General features: G+C 40.8%; 3 protein-coding genes across 6 annotated transcripts in view; 2 read left to right on the top strand and 1 right to left on the bottom strand.

Annotated features, from left to right (window-relative positions):
• The window catches only part of LOC131499605 (zinc finger protein 677-like), a 355,569-nt gene that overhangs the window by 18,526 nt on the left and 314,203 nt on the right, over positions 1 to 22,840 (top strand). The window lies entirely within an intron of this gene.
• LOC131499583 (zinc finger protein 665-like) overlaps positions 1 to 22,840 on the top strand; it is a 335,470-nt gene that overhangs the window by 17,994 nt on the left and 294,636 nt on the right. The gene's annotated exons all lie outside the window — the stretch shown is intronic.
• LOC131499589 (zinc finger protein 677-like) overlaps positions 1 to 22,840 on the bottom strand; it is a 58,222-nt gene that overhangs the window by 8,605 nt on the left and 26,777 nt on the right. The window contains exons 4-6 of one of the 4 annotated variants that reach the window (XM_058707682.1): positions 19,925 to 19,984; positions 17,774 to 17,823; positions 12,936 to 12,972 (exon numbers count right to left, since the gene is read on the bottom strand). In XM_058707682.1, coding sequence (XP_058563665.1) covers positions 12,936 to 12,972; positions 17,774 to 17,823; positions 19,925 to 19,984 — 147 coding nt within the window. Of the gene's footprint in view, positions 1 to 9,114; positions 9,849 to 12,935; positions 12,973 to 17,773; positions 17,824 to 19,144; positions 19,839 to 19,924; positions 19,985 to 22,840 lie in introns of those variants that run through there. The other 3 variants (XM_058707683.1, XM_058707685.1, XM_058707684.1) reach the window with 3 other exon arrangements.

Raw genomic sequence — 22,840 nt, 5'->3', positions numbered from 1 at the left:
AAGATTTTATTTTCTTCTCTACATGCATCATGGGACTCAAACTCACAACCACACAATCAAGAGTCACATGCTTTTCCGACTGAGCCAGCTAGGCACCCCTATAATTTTTTTTACTACATTTGCTATTCTTGGGGCACCTGGGTGGTTTTGTCAGTTAAGTGTCTGACTTCAGCTCAGGTCATGATCTCACAGTTCATGGGTTTGAGCCCCACGTCAGGCTATGTGCTGACAGCTCAGAGCCTGGAACTTGCTTTGGATTCTGGTTCTCCCTCTGTGCCCCTCCCCCACTCACGCTCTCTTTCTCTCTCTCAATTTGATATTCCTTGAGGCTACAGTATTATTGAGGACTTAAAGCCTCAAGTTTGGAGTCCATGGATGTTATATTTTCATTACATGTGTTTCACTTGTCAACCACAGTGGTCTCAGAAAGAAATGGTAAGGTGAAAGGAACCTAATTGATTAGGTAGGTGGTGCTTACTCATACTCTATAACCTGGAAAAACTAGGATGCTAATTTTAAGATACAGTATAAATCTGAGAGCATGGGGAGTGGCAGGGAATAGATATAAAGCTATTATCTCAATTGCCATGTTTTCTGTGGTCATAGGCACTTCTCTGGATTCAGTGGTATCATTAAGAGCCTTTGTTCATTTTATTACAGGCAAGGATTACTCTATCAGATAGATGGTCATGAAACAGTAGGTCGGGACACTGAATGAGATTTTCAAGTGAGAGTGATGGGTTACTAAAGATGGTGTATGTGGTAGAGAAAATGGAAGAGGAATGATGGTCTTTCCCTCTTGGGAAAGGTAACTGCTGTTGTATATCATCAATGAGTAAAAAATTAGTCTTATTTTTAGAAACTGAAAAGTCTAGAGGACCTTTTAATCAAAAGAACCAAAGTAGGGGAGAGAGGAGGGGCCAACATGGAGGAGAAGTAGGGGGATCCATACTTCCTGCATCTCTCAAACAAAAAAGGGCAGAAGTCAAAGGACTTTGAACACTAGAGCCTGGGAGGAGAAGAGACTGAATTTACTGGGAAGAAAATGGGAAAACTGGAAAAAAGATAAGTGAATGACTGTGAACTGGGGGAGATAAAAAAAGGCCACGTGGGCATGGAGGGGAAGGACCCCCTTCTGCGGAGAGACAAAGGGAAGAGAAAGAGCGGCTAAGGAAGTGTAGGTCCATATCTGGACAGGAGAAAGACCTTGGACTGAGATTAATTGGGATCCGATCTCTAACTGTGGGGCTTTCTACTGACTAGGGCCGGCTCCCTACTCGTGCACCTGAGGAGGAGGGGAGCCAGGCCTGGGTGCGGTGGTAGGTCATGGGCTCAGTCCCCAGTTGGAGAAAGTGGTTCCCTCCCTGGAGGGCTGCGCGACAGTACAAAGCCTGCCTGCGTCTGCCACCCCTGGGGCTCAGTGGCTGGGCCGAGGGTACAGTCTGCAGTAGGAAAAGGCAGCCATCTCCCTGGAGTGCTGTGAGGAAAGACAAAGTCTGCCGGTGTCTGCCACAGCAGGGGTGGCGAGGGCAGCGGCTCAGTCCGCAGTGGGAGAAGGTGGTCCTCCCGGAAGTGCAGCGTCACAGACCAAGCCAGAGGAACCACATACCCGGCGCACTGAGAGGCGCTTCCCCAGTGCCAGAGCGCACACAGCAGGACTTTGAATCCTAGCCAAGCGCGGGGTCAGGGGAGTTGGCGGAGTGAGAAGGACCACCCCATCTGTGCCCGGGGCACAGTGAGGACGACTCAGAGTCCACTGGGTCTGGCTCCCTGAGGAAGAGACTAGGGGATCACCATTCCTCCCCACTGCCACCACCACCACCACCACCAAGAGGGGCCTCAGGGATCACTCCCCCGCCCATAGGGGAGGTGGGTCCAGACTACACCAAACCACGCCCCTTCTCACTGGGTAACTGCATATCCACCAGGGCGGCACAGGCCCTGTGGACAGCTCCTCCTGACAAGCGCTGTAGCATTGCCTGCATTCACTCTAGGTCAATTCCGGATATATAGAAATATTCTCCCCTCCCCGCCCCCACCACTTCTCCTCCTTATCTCTTCCCTCCCCTAGGCTGGTTACTCTGGTTATTGGTTTGTCTAAACAGACATATTTAATCCATTGTCTTGATACATGTTCTACACCTCCTTCTTTACACTCCTTTCTCCTTCTCTGGAATAATCAAGCCAAATAGTTTCTCTGAGTAACTTTATCTTCGTTTTGTTTGCCACCCCTCCTTTACTTTCCTTTCTCTCATGATGAAGCCTTTTAGTGTCTCTGCCTAGTCAATGTTTATTTTTTCTCCCCCTTCCCCCCGTCATTTCTCTCTTTGTATGTGCTCTTCCATCGGCACCGCCTCCACTGTCTTCTTTACTTGTAGTCGGTGTTTTGGGGTTTTTTGTTTAGTCTTTAGTTTTTTGTTTGCGCTTTTTGTTTGTGTGTTTCTGTGTTTTTGTCTCCTGTTTGTCTATCTGTTTTCCTTTACAGGGCTACTCCCAGGAACAAATCAAAGCACACCTGGTGGAGGGTCCAAAATATCTCTATGAGTAGGGCAATAAAATAACCAAAGTCACAACAGACAGCAAGTAACAACCTCTGAAAAAATACCGCCTGAAGGGCCAGGCCCTAGGCACTGTAGGACCCTACTTTAATACAGCAGTGCTCATAAGTGCAGAGCACACACCAAGCTTTTAAGATGTGTAAGGGGCAGAAAACTAGCCAAAATGACAAAACGGGAGAATTCTAAAAAGATATGCCAGGAAGTAGTGCCAGCTAATGATCAAAAATGATTTAAGAAATATAACTGAACAAGAATTTAGAATAATAGTGATAAAATTAACTGCTGGGCTTGAAAAAAATAATAGAGGACAGCAGAGAATCTATTGCTACAGAGATCAAGGGACTAAAAAATAGTCATGATGAATAAAAAAATGCTATAAATGAGGTGCAAAATAAAATGGAGGTGGCCACAGTGCAGATTGAAGGGAAGGGGGGAGAACAGGTGAATTAGAAGATAAAATTATGGAAAAAGAGGAAGCTGAGAAAAGGAGAGAGAAAAAATCCAGGACTATGAGGGGACAATTAGAGAACTAAGTGATGCAATCAAACAGAACAATAACTGTATCATAGGAATTCCAGAAGAAGAAGAGAAAGGGGCTGAAGGTGTACTTGAACAAATCATAGCTGAGAACTTCCCCGATTTGGGGAAGGAAACAGGCATTGAAATCCAAGAGGCACAGAGAACTCCCTTCAAATGTAACTTGAATCGATCTTCTGCACGACATATCATAGTGAAACTGGCAAAATACAAGGAAAAACAGAATTCTGAAAGCAGCTAGGGATAAACGGGCCTTAACATACAAAGGCAGACACATAAGGGTAGTAGCAGACCTCTCTACTGAAACTTGGCAGGCCAGAAAGGAATGGCAGGAAATCTTCAAGGTGATGAACAGGAAACATTTGCAGCCAAGAATCCTTTACTCAGTAAGTATGTCATTTAGAATAGAAGGAGAGATCAAGGGTTTCTCAAACAAACAAAAACTGAAGGAATTCATCACCACTAAACCAGCCCTACAAGAGATCCTAAGGGGGATTCTGTGAGTGAAATGTTGCAAGGACCACAAAGGACCAGAGACAGCACTACAAGCATGAAACCTACAGACATCACAATGACTAAGCCCGTATCTTTCAATAATAACATTGAATGTAAGTGGACTAAATGCTCCAATCAAAAGACGTAGGGTATCAGAATGGATAAAAAAAACAAGACCCATCTATTTGCTGTCTACAAGAGACTCATTTTAGATCTGAGGACACCTACAGAATGAAAGGGAGGGGATGGAGAACTATCTGTCATGCTACTGGAAGTCAAAAGAAAGCTGGAGTAGCCATACTTATATCAGACAAACTAGACTTTAAAGGCTGTAACAAGAGATGGAGAAGGGCATTATATAACTACAGGGTCTATCCATCAGGATGAGCTAACAATTATAAATGTCTATGCGCCGAATTCAGGAGCCCCCAAATATACAAAACAATCACAAACATAAGCAACCTTATTGATAAGAATGTGGTAACTGCAGGCGACTTTAATACTCCACTTACAGTAATGGATAGATCATCTAGACAGAGAATCAATAAATAAACAAGTGCCCTGAATGATATATTGGACCAGATGGACTTGACAGATATATTTAGAACTCTCCATCCCAAAGCAACAGAATATACTTTCTTCCTGAGTGCACATGGAACATTCTCCAAGATAGATCACATACTGGGTCACAAAACAGCCTTTAATAAGTATAAAAGAATTGAGATCATACCATGCATACTTTCAGACCACAATGCTATGAAACTTTAAATCACCCACAGGAAAAAGTCTGGAAAACCTCCAAAAACATGGAGATTAAAGAACACCCTACTAAAGAATGAATGGGTCAACCAGGCAATTAGAGAAGAAATTTGAAAACATATGGAAACAAATGAAAATGAAAATACAACAATCCAAACGCTTTGGGATGCAGCGAAGGCAGTCCTGAGGGGAAAATACATTGCAATCCAGGCCTATCTCAAGAAACAAGAAAAATCCCAAATACAAAACCTAACAGCACACCTAAAGGAAATAGAAGCAGAACAGCAAAGACACCCCAAACCCAGCAGAAGAAGAGAAATAATAAAGATCAGAGCAGAAATAAACAATATAGAATCTAAAAAAACCAGTAGAGCAGATCAATGAAACCAAGAGTTGGTGCTTTGAAAAAATAAACAAAATTGATAAACCTCTAGCCAGGCTTCTCAAAAAGAAAAGAGAGAGGACCCAAATAGATAAAATCATGAATGAAAATGGAAGTATTACAACCAATCCCTCAGAAATACAAGCAATTATCAGGGAATACTATGAAAAATTATATGCCAACAAACTGGACAACCTGGAAGAAATGGACAGATTCCTAAGCAGCCACACACTTCAAAAACTCAAACAGGAAGAAATACAAAATTTGAACAGAGCCATAACCAGTTAAGAAATTGAATCAGTTATCAAAAATCTCCCAACAAATAAGAGTCCAGGACCAGATGGCTTCCCTGGGGCATTCTCCCAGAAATTTAAAGCAGAGATAATACCTATCCTTCTCAAGCTGTTCCAAAAAATATAAAGTGAAGGAAACCTTCCAGACTCACTCTATGAAGCCAGTATTACTTTGATTCCCAAACCAGACAGAGACCTAGCAAAAAAAGAGAGCTACAGGCCAATATCCCTGATGAATATGGATGCAAAAATTCTCAATAAGATACTAGCAAATCAAATTCAACAGCATATAAAAAGAATTATTCACCATGACCAAGTGGGATTCATTCCTATGCTGCAGGGCTGGTTCAATATTCACACCTCAGTCCATGTGATACATCACATTAATAAAAGATAAGAACCATATGATCCTGTCAATCAATGCAGAAAAAGCATTTGACAAAATTCAGCATCCTTTCTTAATAAAAACCCTCGAGAAAGTCAGGATAGAAGGAACATACTTAAACATCATAAAAGCCATTTATGAAAAGCCCACAGCTAATATCATCTTCAACAGGGAAAAACTGAGAGCGTTCCCCTTGAGATCAGGAACATGATAGGGATGTCCACTCTCACCACTATTGTTTAACATACTGTTGGAAGTTCTAGCATCAGCAATCAGACAACATAATGAAATAAAAGGCAGAAATGAAATCAAATGAAATCAAAATTGGCAGAGATGAAGTCAAGCTTACACTTTTTGCAGATGACATGATACTACACATGGAAAACCCGATAGACTCCACCAAAATTCTGCTAGAACTGATACATGAATTCAGCAGTCTCAGGATACAAAATTAATGTACAGAAATCACTTGCATTTTTATACACTAATAATGAAGCAACTGAAAGACAAATAAAGAAATGTATCTCATTCACAACTGCACCAAGAATCATAAATACCTAGGAATAAACCTAATCAAAGATGGAAAACATCTGTATGCTGAAAACTATAGAAAGCTGATGAAGGAAATTGAAGAAGGTATAAAGAAATGGAAAAACATTCTGTGCTCATGGATTGGAAGAATAAATATTGTTAAAATGTCAATACTACCCAAAGCAATCTACACATTCAACACAATCCCAATCAAAATTGCACCAGGATTCTTCTTGAAGCTAGAACAACCTATCCTAAAATTTGAATGGAACCACAAAAGACCCCAAATAGCCAAAGTAATATTGAAGAAGAAGACCAAAGCGGGAGGCATCACAATCCCAGACTTTAGCCTCTACTACAAAGCTATAATCATCAAGACAGCATGGTATTGACACAAAAACAGACACATAGACCAATGGGATAGAATAGAAACCCCAGAATTAGGCCCACAAACGTATGGCCAACTCATCTTTGACAAAGCAGGAAACAATATCCAATGGAAAAAAGACAGTCTCTTTAACAAATGGTGCTGGGAGAACTGGACACCAACATGCAGAATGAAACTAGACCACTTTCTTACACCATACACAAAAATAAACTCAGAATGGAAAAAGGACCTGAATGTGAGATAGGAAACCACCAAAACCCTAGAGGAGAAAGCAGGAAAAAAACCTCTCTGACCTCACCCGCAGCAATTTCTTACTTGACACATTTCCAAAGGCAAGGGAATTAAAAGCAAAAATGAAGTATTGGGACCTCATCAAGATAAAAAGCTTCTGCACTGCAAAGGAAACAATCACAAAACTAAAAGGCAACCAATGGAATGGAAAAAGATATTTGCAAATGACATATCGCACAAAGGGCTAGTATCCAAAACCTATAAAGAACTCACCAAACTCCACACCCGAAAAACAAATAATCCAGTGAAGAAATGGGCAGAAGACATGAATAGACACTTCTCTAAAGGAGACATCCAGATGGCCAAGAGGCACATGAAAAGATGCTCAACGTCACTCCTCATCAGGGAAATACAAATCAAAACCACAATGAGATACGACCTCACACCAGTAAGAGTTGCTAAAATGAACAAATCAGGAGACTATGGATGCTGGAGAGGATGTGGAGAAATGGGAACCCTCTTGCACCGTTGGTGGAAATGCAAACTGGTGCAACCGATCTGGAAAACAGTGTGGAAGTTCCTCAAAAAATTACAAATAGATCTACCCTATGACCCAGCAATAGCACTCCTAGGAATTTACCCAAGGGATACAGGAGTGCTGATGCATAGGTGCACTTGTACCCCAATGTTTATAGCAGCACTTTCAACAATAGCCAAATTATGGAAAGAGCCTAAATGTCCATCAACTGATGAATGGATAAAGAAATTGTGGTTTATATACACAGTGGAATACTACGTGGCAATGAGAAAGAATGAAATATGGCCTTTTGTAGCAACGTGGACGGAACTGGAGAGTATTATGTTAAGTGAAATAAGTCAGGCAGAGAAAGATAGATAACATATGTTTTCACTAATATACGGAGCCTGAGAAACTTACCAGAAGACCAGGGGGGAGGGGAAGGGGAAAAAAAAGTCACAGAGAGGGAAGAAACAAACTATAAGAGACTCTTCAATACTGAGAATAAACTGAGGGTTGATGGGGAGTGGGAGGGAGGGGAGGGTACGTGATGGGCATTGAGGAGGAGGGCACCTGTTGGGATGAGCACTGGGTATTGTATAGAAACCAATTTGACAGTAAATTACATATTAAAAAACAACAAAACAAAACAAAGAACCAAAGTAGGGGTGCCTGGGTGGCTCAGTATGTTGAGATTCCAACTCAATTTTGGCTCAGGGTCGTGGGACCAATCTTTGTGTTAGGTCCTCCACAGAGTGTGGAGCCTGTTTAAGATTCTGTCTCTCTCCGCCCCTCTCACCTACTTTTGCTCTCAAAAACAAAAGCAAAACAAAAATAAACCCAACAGTATTATACTTGTGAAGTTTTCAAATTTGGTCACAGAAATTGCATATTTATATCATTTTATTTAGGATACCCTGTTTCTCTTATCTAAGTAAGTGAAATGTAAGCTTTTGTGTAACCCTAAATGAATCATGTGCCTGTTTTTTTTTAATGTTTATTTTTTGAGAGGGAGAGAGGGAGTGTGAGTGGGGAAGGGGCAGAGAGAGAGGGAGACACGGAATCTGAAATAGGCTCCAGGCTCTAGCTGTCAGCACAAAGCCCAACGCAGGGCTCAAACCCACGAACCATGAGATCATGATCTGAGCTGAAGTTGGACACTTAAACTACTGAGCCACACAGGCTCCCCCATCTGCCTTTTACTAGCCCAGGTGCATCCTGGCTCACTGGGGCATTTCATGTTCTTGGACTCTCCAGGTTGAATATCATCCATTACAATTTGCTTCCATGTTAGATTCAAACCTACAATTTTGGAAATACATATTCATAACCTGAATGTGTTTGAGAGTTATGCACTCCACAGTATATCCCAGATTATTTTTCTGGCTATAATGAAAATACCATAATAACACAATTTCAAACTCTCACCCTCTACAACCTGCCTTGCCATTCATAAATATACACCATATGATTATATTTTGGCATGCCTTTTGTGCGGCAATGAGACCCATGTGTTGCACTGTTATACTAAATGACAACAGAAAAGTAGTAGGCATATGAAAAGAATTAGGAACTAAAAGAAAATTTCAGAAGCATAAAGATAACGCAAACTACATTTTTGCTGGAGTGCTCAGGGAATAATTTGAAAAGATAAGGCTTCATGAGTTTACTCTCAAGAATGAACATACACGGGGCGCCTGGGTGGTTCATCGGCTGAGCGTCTGACTTCAGCTCAGGTCAAGATCTCACGGTCTGTGAGTTCGAGCCCCACATCGGGCCCCGTGCTGACAGCTGACAGCCTGGGGCTTGCTTCAGATTCCATGTCTCCCTCTCTCTCTGCCCCTTCCCTGCTTATGCTCTGTCTCTCTCTGTCTCAAAAATAAATAAATTAATTTAAAAAAGAAGAATGAACATACACGATGGCAATTTTGATAACTAGAAATCTCTTATTTACCCTCTAAAACATTCATGCTCACTTGCATTGTGCTTAGTCCACTGGAACAGGATGTCAGATGTCAAGAATGATGACTGCATGCACTGAAGTGTAAGGAGAATGTTTATTACATAATGATGCTTTCTCAGGAGAGCAGGGTAGGCTTCTCAAGTTCTGAAAATGGGTAGAGAAAGCAGGGAATGGTGACTACTTTTGTTATGATGCATCCTGTGTGGGGCGGGGGTGATGGTACTCACTGACACTGCAAACTTATGACTCCTGACAAGGGAAGGGCCTCTCGGGTGTCATTATTAGCTTTTCCTGCCCAGATGGGCAGAATGGTAAGAGGTTGTAATGATGCTTTACAAGTATCATTAGTCAGGTATCAAAAGTAGAGTCACACTCTTTAATATAATTTACTCCTGACTGACTTGGTTGGGAAAGACCACAATCTTCCTCATGCTTCCTTTTGTTCCTGATGCACAAATAGCCCCCACTGCACAGTATGATTGTGGAAACTGGTTGTGAATTACTGTTTAGATCAACTACCTAAGATATTTTTAGACGATGTCCCAATTCTTTTCCTATTAAGTTCTAGTCTATTACTAAAACACATTCAGAAGTGATAGAATATTTCCCAACGACAAGCCTTTTATAGAGCTTTCACTTTAAGGGAGAATGGAATGAATGGAATCTCAAAATCACTCATTCCATTTTTCTACTAGATACTAGAATCAGAGAGTGCCTGGGTGGCTCAGTCAGTTAAGCATCCAACTCTTCATTTTGCTGAGGTCATGATCTCATGGTTCATGGGATCAAGCCCCCCGCTGGGGTCCACACTGAGTGTGAAAAAATAAACGAACAAACTCTTAAAAACTTTAAAATAAGGTTGAAAAAATAAACGAACAAACTCTTAAAAACTTTAAAATAAGGTATTAGAATCAGAACATCTGTATTGAAACATGGCAAATTATGTGTTGATTCAGATAAATAAAATTAACTTAAAATGAAAGCAATAAATTTCATAGGAAATAAATCTCTAAGTTAGAAAACACTAAAGATTAATAATTTTTGAACACTCATTTTGAACACATATCAGGCTGGTCATGGGTTGCATGCAATATTATACATTCAGGATAAAGAACAAAGTCCACCAAAAAATCTGTCTCACCCCGAAGTTATCCTTGACTACCTTGTCAGTTAATATTAATAAAGGGTATTTTTAAATTTGGTCTATGAACTGTTTTCTTCAGCATTGTTTCCTTTTACCTTCTGTTGTTGAGGTGGTGGTAATGTAAAATTTGAAAATTCCTCAATATACTTATTTTATTTTAATTAATTAATTTTAGAAAGGGGGCACACAAGTAAGGGACAGGGCCAGAGGGAGAGGGATAGAATCTTAAGCAGGCTCCATGTTCAGTGTAGAACTGACCTGGGGCTCAATCCCACAACCCAGGGATCATGGCCTGAGCCAAAATCAAGAGTCGTGACAGTCAACTGACGGAGCGACGAAACCGCACCCCCCCCCCCAAATATCTTTATCAAAATTGCACTTTTATTTTATTTTATTTATTTTTTTTTTTATTTTTTTTTTTTTACATTTTTTATTTTATTTTTGGGACAGAGAGAGACAGAGCATGAACGGGGGAGGGGCAGAGAGAGAGGGAGACACAGAATCGGAAACAGGCTCCAGGCTCCGAGCCATCGGCCCAGAGCCTGACGCGGGGCTCGAACCCACGGACCGCGAGATCGTGACCTGGCTGAAGTCGGACGCTTAACCGACTGCGCCACCCAGGCGCCCCAAAATTGCACTTTTAAAATGTGTAGCTAATTAGGAAGAACCCTCTTGGATTACTTCCATGTAAATAAGACAAAACCTAATAAAGAAAAGGCCTTTGCCCCTCCCCATTCATCCTTCTTGGTCCTACAGCGGCCATCCTGCTGTAAGGAGAGACAGTGCTGAGTGCTAAGGGAGGTGGAGCAGGCAGAGGACTGCCCAGGGGACCCGTCCCATCCCAACCTGCATCTCGGCTTCCTGTTATGTGAGAATGATAGACCACCTAGTTGTTTCAGCCACTGATTTCCAGGAGGACTGTCACTCACAAATAAGAACTGTCCGACCTGACCAATAAGATTAATATCTGTATTGAGAGTAGAATGGAGCAAGTGAGAGGTAATCTTGAATTTAACATTTTGTAGCTGAGAAGATCTACAAAAGGCATCATCCTTCACAGATGGGTTAGAGCTGTTTGGCACGTGCTGCCTAAAACTCACAAGATGAACCAAACAAAATACAGCTTGAGAATTTATGAGGAATGTGCAGAACACTAGGGTACAAAGTTACAGGAGTAAAGAATTTGGTGTCACAAATGGAATTACATGTTTACTTGAGCATGTGACCTATTAGTCTCGTAGCTTTTATGCACTGCAGTAACTTTCTGCTTTGTACAGATAAAAGGCATTCGATCATTCTACCAGTCAGGAACTATTCTAATCACTGATATTAGCAGGACACAAAATTCCCTGCCTTCAAGTAGCTTATATTCTATAAGGTTAAGTCTGTAAGGATAAAATACGATAAAATACGATACTGGTAAGTACCATAAACATGTTCATATACAATGATAGATCACAGGGTTTCCTAAATTAAACAATGTTTTCAGGCAATGCCCACATGATGAGGTCATCTTTGAGCAGAACCACTGAAAGCGTATCATGCAAATACCAATGAGGAAGGGCAAGTGGGTGGAGGAAACAAGCAGAAAATTGCCAGAATGGGAACATATTTACAGTGGATTGGGAATATCCACAATTGTCGTGTGGCTTAAAGAAATGTGATACTAAGTTTCCACTGGAGACATTTAAATTTTGGGAATCCTTGCAGTTAGAATTTTTAAAATTTTAATAAGAAAACTGCCCAGAGTGTTTAAGATTATATGTAACAGATCCAAAACCATGACCTATTTGGAGAATGCATGGACCTATTTCTTTATGGCAACCTTACCCCTACTGGGAGAACATAGTGGTGGGGTGGACAAGGACTTAAAGGAAAGATAGTAAATACCATTTGTCAAAACTGTCTGAGGGATTTGATCCCAGGACTTGCTAAGATACATACTTTTCGTCTTGTCTACCCCTGTAGCCAGCCAGGGGTATACTGCTACTTAAGAATGTGAATCAAGTAAAATTTGCTGGGTCTTTTATGCCTCAGTTATATCTTCAATGTCAACGTCAACAAACAAATTTTTAACATATAAGATATTGTACTTAAAAATTGAATAGTAACAAAATCACGTATTTCATGTTTCCTCATTAGTACAAGATCTACTAACCCCCAATTATTCCTAGTCTTATGCTTCCATGTGAGACTTGTGCTTCCATCTTGTGCCTAGTATTTATACAAAGTTGACTTTTCATATGTTTCATATCCCAAATTTTATACTAACTCAGATGTGATGATAATGTGACTCTATGTGTGAGGTCGGCAAACTTTTATGCAAGGAACATACATTAAATATTTTATTCTTTGTAGGCCATACTGATTCTGTTACCACTCTTCCAGTATGTCCTTACTGGGTCAAAAGTACCTAAATATGAATGTGGCTGCATTCCAGTTACACTGTACTTAAAAACAAACGTTAGGCTGTTTTTGGCTCATGTTCTGTAGGTGGCAGACTCCTGATCTACACAAAGGAATTAAGAGCACTAGAAGTAGTAACTCTATGGATAAATAAACAATATCTTTCCTATTTTTTAGCCTCCTTAAAATATGGTGGACTGTTTAATAAACTAACACTCTAGTATATGTGTGTATAGCATATATAAAAGAAACCCATACTAATGGTAGCACACGGCAGAAACAGAGAAATGGAAGTCCATGTGGAAATGAAGTGTCAGGTACTCTACATGAAGAAGTATAAACTCACGTGAAGGTAGACTGTGGTAAGCTGTATAGGATAACCCCTGAAACAAACACATAAAAAATAGTTATAGGTAATACCAGTAATCCGAAAAAGAATAAAAATGATTTAAAACAAAATCTTCTGTAAAAACTGAGTTACTTCAAAGGCAGAAAAAGAGGGAAGAGAGCAAAGGAGATCTAAAAGCAATAGCAAGATGATTTAAATCTATACAGTAATATCTGTAAAAGGAAACAGTCTAAAAACCCCATTGAAAAGGAAAAATTGTCACTGATTTTTTTTTTTTTTTTTTTTTTTAGTTTTATTTATTTCGAGAGAGAGAAGAGAAGGAGAGAAAGAATCTCAAGCAGGCTCTGTACTATCAGTACAGAGCCCAGCAAGGGGCTTGATCTCAGGAACCGTGAGAGCACCTAAGCTGAAATCAAGAGTCTTACACCTAACCATGTGAACCAACCAGGCGCTCCTGTCAACTGGATTTTTAAAAAACAGAAAACAATGTATTCCCTAGGAGAATCACTTCACAAATTAAAGACACAATGTAAAGTCATGGAAAAAAGATAAACATAAATGCTATTAATGTTATTAAAATAGAGTAGCTATATCATATCAAAGTTAATTAAAGAGCAAATTCTATGACCAGGGATAATGAAATCTATTTCATAATCATAAAGGGATACATTCCCCAGTATGACATGAGGATCCTAAACCATACACATGGCAACAGAACTTCACAACCCCTGAGAAAACGGACAGGAACGCAATGACAGACCAATCAACAATGACAGTCAGAGATCTCCATGTCCCTTCTCTCCATAATAGAACAAGTAGACAAAATCAGTACCTCGGCGACCGTAACATGACTATCAAGGAAACTGCCCCAATTGACATTTACAGAGCTGTGAGATAAAAGAAAAAGTATGTATTGTTCTCTGCTCCTGGCTCCTACATGGAACCCCTAACGTCCTTGTATTTCCTAAGTGACGAGGGTAACAGCAGCATCTTTTGTTATAATGAGGCCTCTCCTGTGTGGGCTCTTTGGGTGGGGCTGCTCACCGGAAGGATGGTGATTTTGAGCCTTATCCCCTCATCCTCCAGAAAGAGGACAGGGGCTGGAAATGGAGTTAATGACTGGTCATGCATATATGAGGAAGTCTCCTCAAAAGCCCAATGGCTGGAGGTTCAGAGAGATTTCAGACTGGCGAACACCGCCCCTCCAGGAGGTGACACACCCCAACTCCATGGGGACAGAAGCTTCTGCACTGAGGACCTTCCCAGACCTCATCCCGTGTGTCTCTTCATCTGACTGTCCATCCGTATCCTGTATCATAGCCTGTAATAAACTGGTAAATGTGTTTCGCCGAGTTCTGTGAGGGGCTCTAGCAGGCTAGTCACAGACAATGAGGGGGTTGTTGGCACCTCTGATCTAGACCAGTTTGCAGAAGCACGTGAGTCAGCCTGGACTTGCGGGGCGGCTGGAGTGTGTGGAGGGGCATCCAGGGAGAGGGTGTCACAGTTGAGGTGAATGGTAGGAAGCCAGCTGGTGTCGGAGACTGCTTATGGGTGGGGGAAACCCTCCATGTATTTGTGACCAGAAGTGTCAGAAGTGAAGTCTTCTGTGTGAGTAGTGAGGGAGACAGGATAGAAGCACACAGTAGGGGAAAAAACAGATTTTTTTCCCTACACAGGAGAAATACTGATTTTTTTCATTCATAAGAATGCTCCACCTAACCAGGGAATTAAACACAATCTTTAAAAGTGCACACAGTACTTTACCAAGAGAAACCATATTCTGGGCCATCAAACTAGTCTCGCTAAATTTTAAAAGAATTCACATCACACAAAATATGTGTATGACCACCATGGAATTATGATAGAAATCACTAATAGAAAAGCCTCTGGAAAATCCACAAATACTTGAAAAACAATGACCTCCTTGTGACTAACCCTGGGACAAAGCAGACGTAGAGAAAGAAATGAGAATGTAGCCTGAAGTGAATGAAAATGAAAGCAGAACATTCATAATTTGCCACCACAGCGGGAGAAACTGAAGACCACGTCCTTGGGAAAGGGCTAGCCACAGAACACCTAAGCCAAAGACTCTTCCTTTTTGTTTCTTTGTTTGCTTTGGGTGTTTAACCAAGGGGTGTGAACCTCCTCCTAAGTGAGCTCATGCAGTTCTGAGGCTTACTTAGGTGAAGCAGGACAGTGAAGACGGCAAGGTTCTTGAGGTTATTTATAAATATTTGATTATGATAAACCAGTTGAAAATGTTGTAACTGAGAACCCATAGTCCACTGAGGGTAGTTGGATTGTAAAGGGCAATATATTTCTAGATGCATTAAAATAAATGGGGGCACCTGGGTGGCAGAGTCAGTTGAACAGAGCGTGGAGCTCCCTTAAATCTCTCTCTCCCTCTCTCTGTCTCTGCCCCTACTCCACGTGTGCATGAGCTCTCTCATGAAATAAAGTTACAAAATTAAAACAATAAAATTAAAAATAAATGGATATTTTAATGGAAGTAGAGAATATAACATGGCAGATATGAGGGTAGTAATATAGGGGGGAGTAAGTGAAAACATGATTTCAAAGGTGGTACAATTACTGGAGACAATGACTTTGGGTAGTTAAGATGGGTAAGGAGAAAAGAAAAGGTCACAAAGTACCAGTCAGCTTTCTAGAAGGGTTTTCTGTGGTAACAAATATCCCTGAATTCTCTTGGGTTCATCAGAACAAACATTTCTTTCTTCCTCATATCACTTCTATCATTAGTCACCTCTTGCTTGGTTCTGTCATTTGAGTCTGGGATTCAGGATAGAACTTCAGTCTATGTGGTTATAACTATTCTTGCACCAGAGAGAAGAGAAGGAGCAAACAAAGCTTTGAAAGCTTCTGTTTACACTTAAAATATGCCATTCTACTCACACTGCATTAGTCAAGGTGGCTATAAATTGGGAAGGACGTGTAGTCCCCTCAAAAAGAAGAAGGGTTGCGTAAGTCATGTGGCCAAGCTTGATATCAAAGAGCAGAGACATATAATCTCACAAGAGGGTGATAATTAATTGGAAATATTACAATGTACGATAGTACAACTTCTATCAGAAATCATTTATCCCTTCTTTGTATTTCACACAAAATACACTTAGGTTTGTCCCGAAAGAAAAAATTTCTACCCAAACATGACTACAGTCACATGGGAGGGTCTTGCAACAGTCTCGTGAGATTCCTCTTGGTTGAGAGCCTGACGTGGAGTCCTCACTCCTAACACATTATGGTGGAACAGAAAAAAACTCAATAAACCCTCCCATTCGGAAAAGAAAAGGAAAGGAGGGACCCAGCCGTCTCTGGTCCACAGCAAACAGGGAGGGGCAGGAATGAGGAAGGATCTTTTCTTAGGTTCGTACTTTTCCCCTGAGAATAGCTTTCCAGTCCTTTGTGTTTCACCGTTCTTGACTTCATGTAGTTGCATCTGCTAAAGTGTCAGAAACCCTGTCTTCCTTGCACAACCAGCCGTTTTCCCCAGTGACCTCCTTGCCATCATAATGTACATCACCAAACATTACTGCATGATCACAGTTTCCTTCTGGTGCAAACTTGGCGCATCGTGGACAGCACAGCATTTTTAAACAGCACTTTATGTGATACCAAACAGCTACATCTATTAGCTACACCCACCATATTTAGCTAGACATGCCATGCTCTTCGTATTTATTTCAGGGCCATTGAGCCTCTCGGGCCCCTCTAATAGAGCCACGCCTGTGCTTTCCGTTCACTAAGCCATGCTGTCCAAGAGAAGCAATCCCACAGGACCTACTGTAGTCAACGGCAGGTAACTTCATAGGGCATTAATTAGGGCCATGTCTTTCATGTAGACTTTGCCATGATTTTGAATTTTAACTTGCCCTTGACCTCAAAGGATTTATTAATGGTCAGTTTTACCCGCTAGAGATGAGGCACAGTTACGTCCTTAAATCCTACTTGCACATCAGGTCATTCACTTCTGACATCAGGTCTTTCTTGGAATACTGTGTTAAATGCAGCTGAGAACAAAGTGGCATGGTAGTATCTTTTGCTTTCCTGATCTCTATATTGGTGGAATTGATATACAGGGGGGAAAACCATCCCCCACCTCGGGAGCATTTGCAAAGTTCTGGGGACATTTTTAATGTCATCATTGCGGTGGTTCCACTGGTATCTAGTGGGTACAGGCCGGCGATGCTGCTAAATATCCCACAATGCACAGTACAGCTTCACACATGAAAGAGTTATCTGAGCCCCAATGTCTACAGAATAGTATAACTTATACCATGTAAACCTCAATCAAAAGAAAGCAGGAAGGTCTATATTAATATCAGATAGAACAAATTTCAGAGAAAACAAAATTACTGAGGATAGAGGGGGAAATTACATGATTGACGGGTCAAACAAGGTGACTTTGCAATGCTGAGTGTATATCCACCAAAGAATAGCTGCAAAATATGTTAACCATCAAATGATAGAACTGAAAGGAAAAACAGACAAATTGACAATTACAGCTGGAGACTTGTCTCAATAATTGATAGAATAATGACAGAAAGTCAGCAGGACACTGGTGAACACTACAACACCATCAAGTCACATGATCTCATCAACATTTTTCTAACACCACCCAAACACAGGAGATTACACATTTTTTCCCCCTCAAGAACATATATCAAGACAGTTCTTCTGCTGGGTCCTAAGGCACCCTTCAGCAAATTCAAAAGAATAGAATCCTAGAGGGTGTTCACTGCCCACAATGGAATCCAACTACAAAAACATAAAGTTAACAGGAAAATCTCCAAACACTTGGCAATTAAACAACATACCTTCCAAATAATCCACAGGAAGAAGAGGAAGACTTGAGGGAAATATACGGCTGCATGAAAATGAAAATACAACATGTTATTATCTGTGAGATTCAACTGAAGCAGTACTAAGAGGGACATTGATGCTCAATGCTTATACTAGAAACGAGGGAAAATATCCAGGAACAATCTAAATTGCAGCAAGAAATCAGAAGGGAAAAAAAGAAACACAAATGAAGCAGAAAGAAGGAAATAAAGGCAAAACAAAAATAAGTAAAACTGAACATAGGAAACAATAGAGAAAATAAAACAAAAAGCTGGCTCACTGAAAAAAATCAAGTTCATGATTCACTAGCAAAACTACCAAAAAATATAAGAGAAAACATAAATGACTCATAATAAATTAAACAGGGAATATAACTCCAGAACCTGCAGACATCAAAAAGATAGTAAGGAACTAATACAAAACACACATATACTTGAAAACTTAGGGGAAATGGACCAATTCCTCTAAACGTACGCCTTACCACAAATCACCCATGTGAAAGGAATGATAGGAATCCTTTGAACTGCAGAATAAGTCTGCAATCTGAAAATTCCCTCCCGAAAAAGAAACCTGCAGGCACACAGAGTGAGTGTTGAGTGTTCCTCAGCATCCATTCTGTGTAGCCAGGTGGACTGGACTGTAGGGACCTCGAAATGATAACCAGCCCTTCCCTTGAACACATAGCCTAGATAAGAGTCCACAGAGACAGAAGCAAACGTGATTTCCTCATAGGACTTTCCCAATCTTCCCTATGATAAGCATTCTTCCCCATCTCCCAGGGTCTTCCCCTTGTCCCCTTTTGATAATACCCCCCACACCTCCAAAAGCTTACCGAAACCCTACTCTGTTTGGTTTGAATTGACCATTGTGGCCTTAGCCCAGAACCCCAAGGCATTCCATTGAGGGACCCTGCCCTAAGATCTCTGCCTGCACCCTGTCTTAATCTCTTCACATGACCCCCATGGGTGTGCAGAATAGCTCCCCCACGATCTGTAATTAACTTCTCTACTTCACTTTCCCTTACAATCTCTTGTTGAACCATGGCTCACCATCTGACATCTAGGACTCTACTTAACAAATATTAGTACAACAAAGTCACAACACCAACACTAGACAATTCTATCAAACCTACAAAGAATTAACAGGAATTCTACACAATGTCTCTCAGAAAATAGAAGAGTGAATACTTTACCCAACTAACCGTGTGAGGCCGGTATTAGCGTAATACCAAAACTACACAAAAACATTCAGGAGGCAGGGGGAGATAACTACCAAAGAAATCCCAAATGAAGGTGCAAAAATTCTTAGCAAACTATTAACACTGGAAGTCAGCAATACACAGAAAGAATTGTACACCATGACCAAATGGGTTTATTTGGGGGACAGAAAGCAGTTTCAAATTCCAGCAGTATGAGCCATCATGTTAACAGGCTGGACAGGAAAAATCACAGGATCCTGTCAACTGATACAGAGGAGCATTTGACAAAATTCAACACCTATTTATGATCTAAACTTTCAGAAAACTAGGAACAGAGGGAAATTTCCTACACTCAGTAAAGAACACCTGCAAAAAACTTACAGCAAACTTCATCCCTAATGGTGAAAGACTGGATGCTTTTCTTCAGAGACTGGAAACAAGGCAAGGATGTCCACTCTCCACACTGATATTTGACATGTTATCAGAAGTTCTAGTCAGTGACAGAAGAGGAGTAAACAAAAGTGGTAATGAGAGAAAAGCAAGATAAAATAGCGTAGCTACTTGCAGAAGCCATCATGGTTGTGGTAGGCTGGATAACACGCCCATCCCAAAGGATGGCCATGTCCTCGTGCCTATCACACGGGAGTGTTACTGTAAATGTCGTAAGGGAGTCTACAGATGTGCTCTGGTGAAGATCATGAGGCGGGCGATTATCCTGGATGATCTGGTAAATGCGATATGGTCCCGAGGGACTTATAAGAACGATGCAGGTAGAGTTACTTATGTAAAGGTTGGTGAAGTGATGACAGAGGTAAACAAGTTTGAAGATGTTATCCTGCTGGCTTCAAAGAGGGAGGAAGGGGACCACCATGAGGCAGAGGATATAAGTGGCCTCCAGACATGGGAAGGTAAGGAAACAAAATCTGACCTGGCATATCCAGACAGAGCACGGCGCTATGGATCCATTTTACACATTTCGCCTCCAGAACTGTAAGAGAATAAATTTGTTAAAGTCATTCAGGCTGTGGTGATTTGTCACAGCATCAACGGGAATGTTTTTGAAGTGGTATATATAGAAAATACAAAGGAACGTACAGAAATTTCTACAAGAATGAAAATTTACAAAGTGTCAGAACACAGAAGCATGCAAAAATCCATTGCATTTCTATATACTAGCAATTTACACTTTGAACCTGAAATTAAAAGTACAGGGGCGCCTGGGTGGCTCAGTCAGTTAAGCAGCCAACTTCAGCTCAGGTCATGATCTCGCGATCCGTGAGTTCGAGCCCTGCGTCGGGCTCTGTGCTGACAGTTGGGAGCCTGGAGCCTGTTTCAGATTGTGTCTCCCTCTCTCTGACCCTCCCCTGTTCATGCTGTGTCTCTCCCTGTCTCAAAAATAAATAAATGTTAAAAACAAAACAAAACAAAAAAACAAAAAAAAAAGGAAAAAATTAATTAAAAAAAAAAAAAAAAAAAAGGGTACAATACCGGGGTGCCTGGGTGGCTCAGTTGGTTAGGTGTCTGACTTTTGACCTCAGCTCAGGTCTTGATTTCAGGGTCAGGAGTTCAAGCCGTCCATTGGGCTCTGAGCTGGGCATGAAACCTACTTAAAAACAATCCATGTATGATTGCTTAGAAAATAAAAAGTAAAAGAAATATGAGCCCACGTTCCAGTGCAGGGACCTGTGGCTCTGAAGACAAGAATCAGTCACTGGGAAATGGCAGAATGGCCTCCAGGCAACTGAGGCCATCATCTCCTTGTCAGACACCGGGGTTGGAATCGCGGGGACTCTATCTTATTCATCATTTTTCATTTTTTATTTACTTTTTCATTTACTTCACTGTGTGCTCGTTAACCTCTACACACTTGGTTTCCAAGCACCAGACCACAGCCAACTACTACAGTTAAGACGTTTCAAGTTACTTCACTCAAGACCTGAAGGAACTCTTCAGATTTAGCACCTACTTTGTACCTGTCACCATCTCATATGCATTTTTCACGTCACAAGAGTCTCCCAACAACTCACTGACTTATGTATCCCTTGGTGTAAACTTGGGAAAAAATGTAAATGAAACATATAATCTGGGTCACAATGTGTGGAAAGAAAAGATAATGACAAGGGAAAATTGTATAAAAAAAAGAAGTTTTACTACAGTTGAAAATGAGCCATGGAATAAATTGCTCAAGACCATACTTTGAAATTCACATTTTAAAATCCTCTGGAAAATTGTTCTAATAAAATTGTTTAGTAACATTTATGATCTAATAAACATTTCCAAACATCTTCATTAAGCTAGGATAAAAATATCTTAAGGCAATTTATCTAAATAGTATTCTATAAGCATATCAACAAGCACATCATACAATGGAATCTAGGTGTACAGAAGGAAAAGGAATGTAACAAATTAGCATGAAGAAAAGTTTGTCTTTCCCAACCAAGAAATCAGGAGTTTCTTTTTTTTTTTTTTTTTTTTTTTCAACGTTTTTTATTTATTTTTGGGACAGAGAGAGACAGAGCATGAACGGGGGAGGGGCAGAGAGAGAGGGAGACACAGAATCGGAAACAGGCTCCAGGCTCCGAGCCATCAGCCCAGAGCCTGACGCGGGGCTCGAACTCACGGACCGCGAGATCGTGACCTGGCTGAAGTCGGACGCTTAACCGACTGCGCCACCCAGGCGCCCCAAGAAATCAGGAGTTTCAAGACTACATATTCAGTGTATTACTAAAGAGTATCCATTTTTTGGTGGCTGATGACTGACACCTTTTAAGCCTCACCACCACATCTGTTCTGCCCACCTGCCCAAGCTGAGAGAAAAGCCTGGTGCTCCTTCCTTTGGTATCAGCCGGAAGTTCAAACCACAGAAGGCATCCTCCCCCCAGCTCCACCCAGTCACCACCCAAAACACACCAAACCACTCACCATTTCATTCCCTCAAGCCATTTTTTTTTTTTTTTTTTTTTTTTTTTGACCAGCTTGGAAGTCTGTGCTCTCCCTAGAAATCTTAATTACATGTGTTCTCATCACACTTTTAGTGCATGGCACCACCAGTCTCGATATCCAAACCCAACTTTGGTTAGGGTTCCATCTGTTCCAGTGGATGGCCACAAGTGGAAGTTAACAAAAAATGTGTTAGACAATAAATATGTGAAATTTCTAGTTTAACTATGAAACAAATGCTCCCATTGTATACTGTTCATTCTAAATTACTTCTTTAGTGCTCCAAGCTAAAAATGATTATTTTTAGCCTTATTTCTGAAATTTTATTTCTGAATTTTTCATGTGTACTATGTTCCTATTTTCACTTTATTTAAACCATGTTAGAAACCATGGGTTTTATTTGGGCACAAAACACATGAAGAAAGAGAATCATATGGTGCAGATTCTTGAATGGGGGGCAGGTTTTAGGGAATCAGAGTCTTGAACTTGCACTGCTGTGGCATTTTTTATTATAGCCACATAAATATCCTGGGGCAAAGTGTGGAGAGAACAACTCAAATGCAAAGTGTTAAGTATATAATCTTCAAACTGTCCATTCTTTTATTCCATCATGGAAGGAAATTATTATAGATTCTTTCAACCTTGAGAGCCTAATGGCACCTTATTACTATGTGTTACTAAGTACTCTATAGAGATGGGATAAAACTATGTTGGAAAAAGAACATGACTCCTTCAGGGTTATGGAGAAAAATTAGTTAAACTTCATTAATGAAAACATGAGACTTGTGATACATTCCAAAGTACACAGTAGCAAAATGTAATGGCAGGGGTTAAGTATGAATCATGCACAAACTGTTCTGGTTCTTTTGATTCAACTGCCCTCTCAGATAACTGCTCTCTTCAT

Source organism: Neofelis nebulosa, chromosome 17, assembly GCF_028018385.1.
Source record: "Neofelis nebulosa isolate mNeoNeb1 chromosome 17, mNeoNeb1.pri, whole genome shotgun sequence".
Taxonomy (NCBI): Eukaryota; Metazoa; Chordata; class Mammalia; order Carnivora; family Felidae; genus Neofelis; species Neofelis nebulosa.
This window is presented reverse-complemented; position numbering and strand designations above follow the sequence as displayed.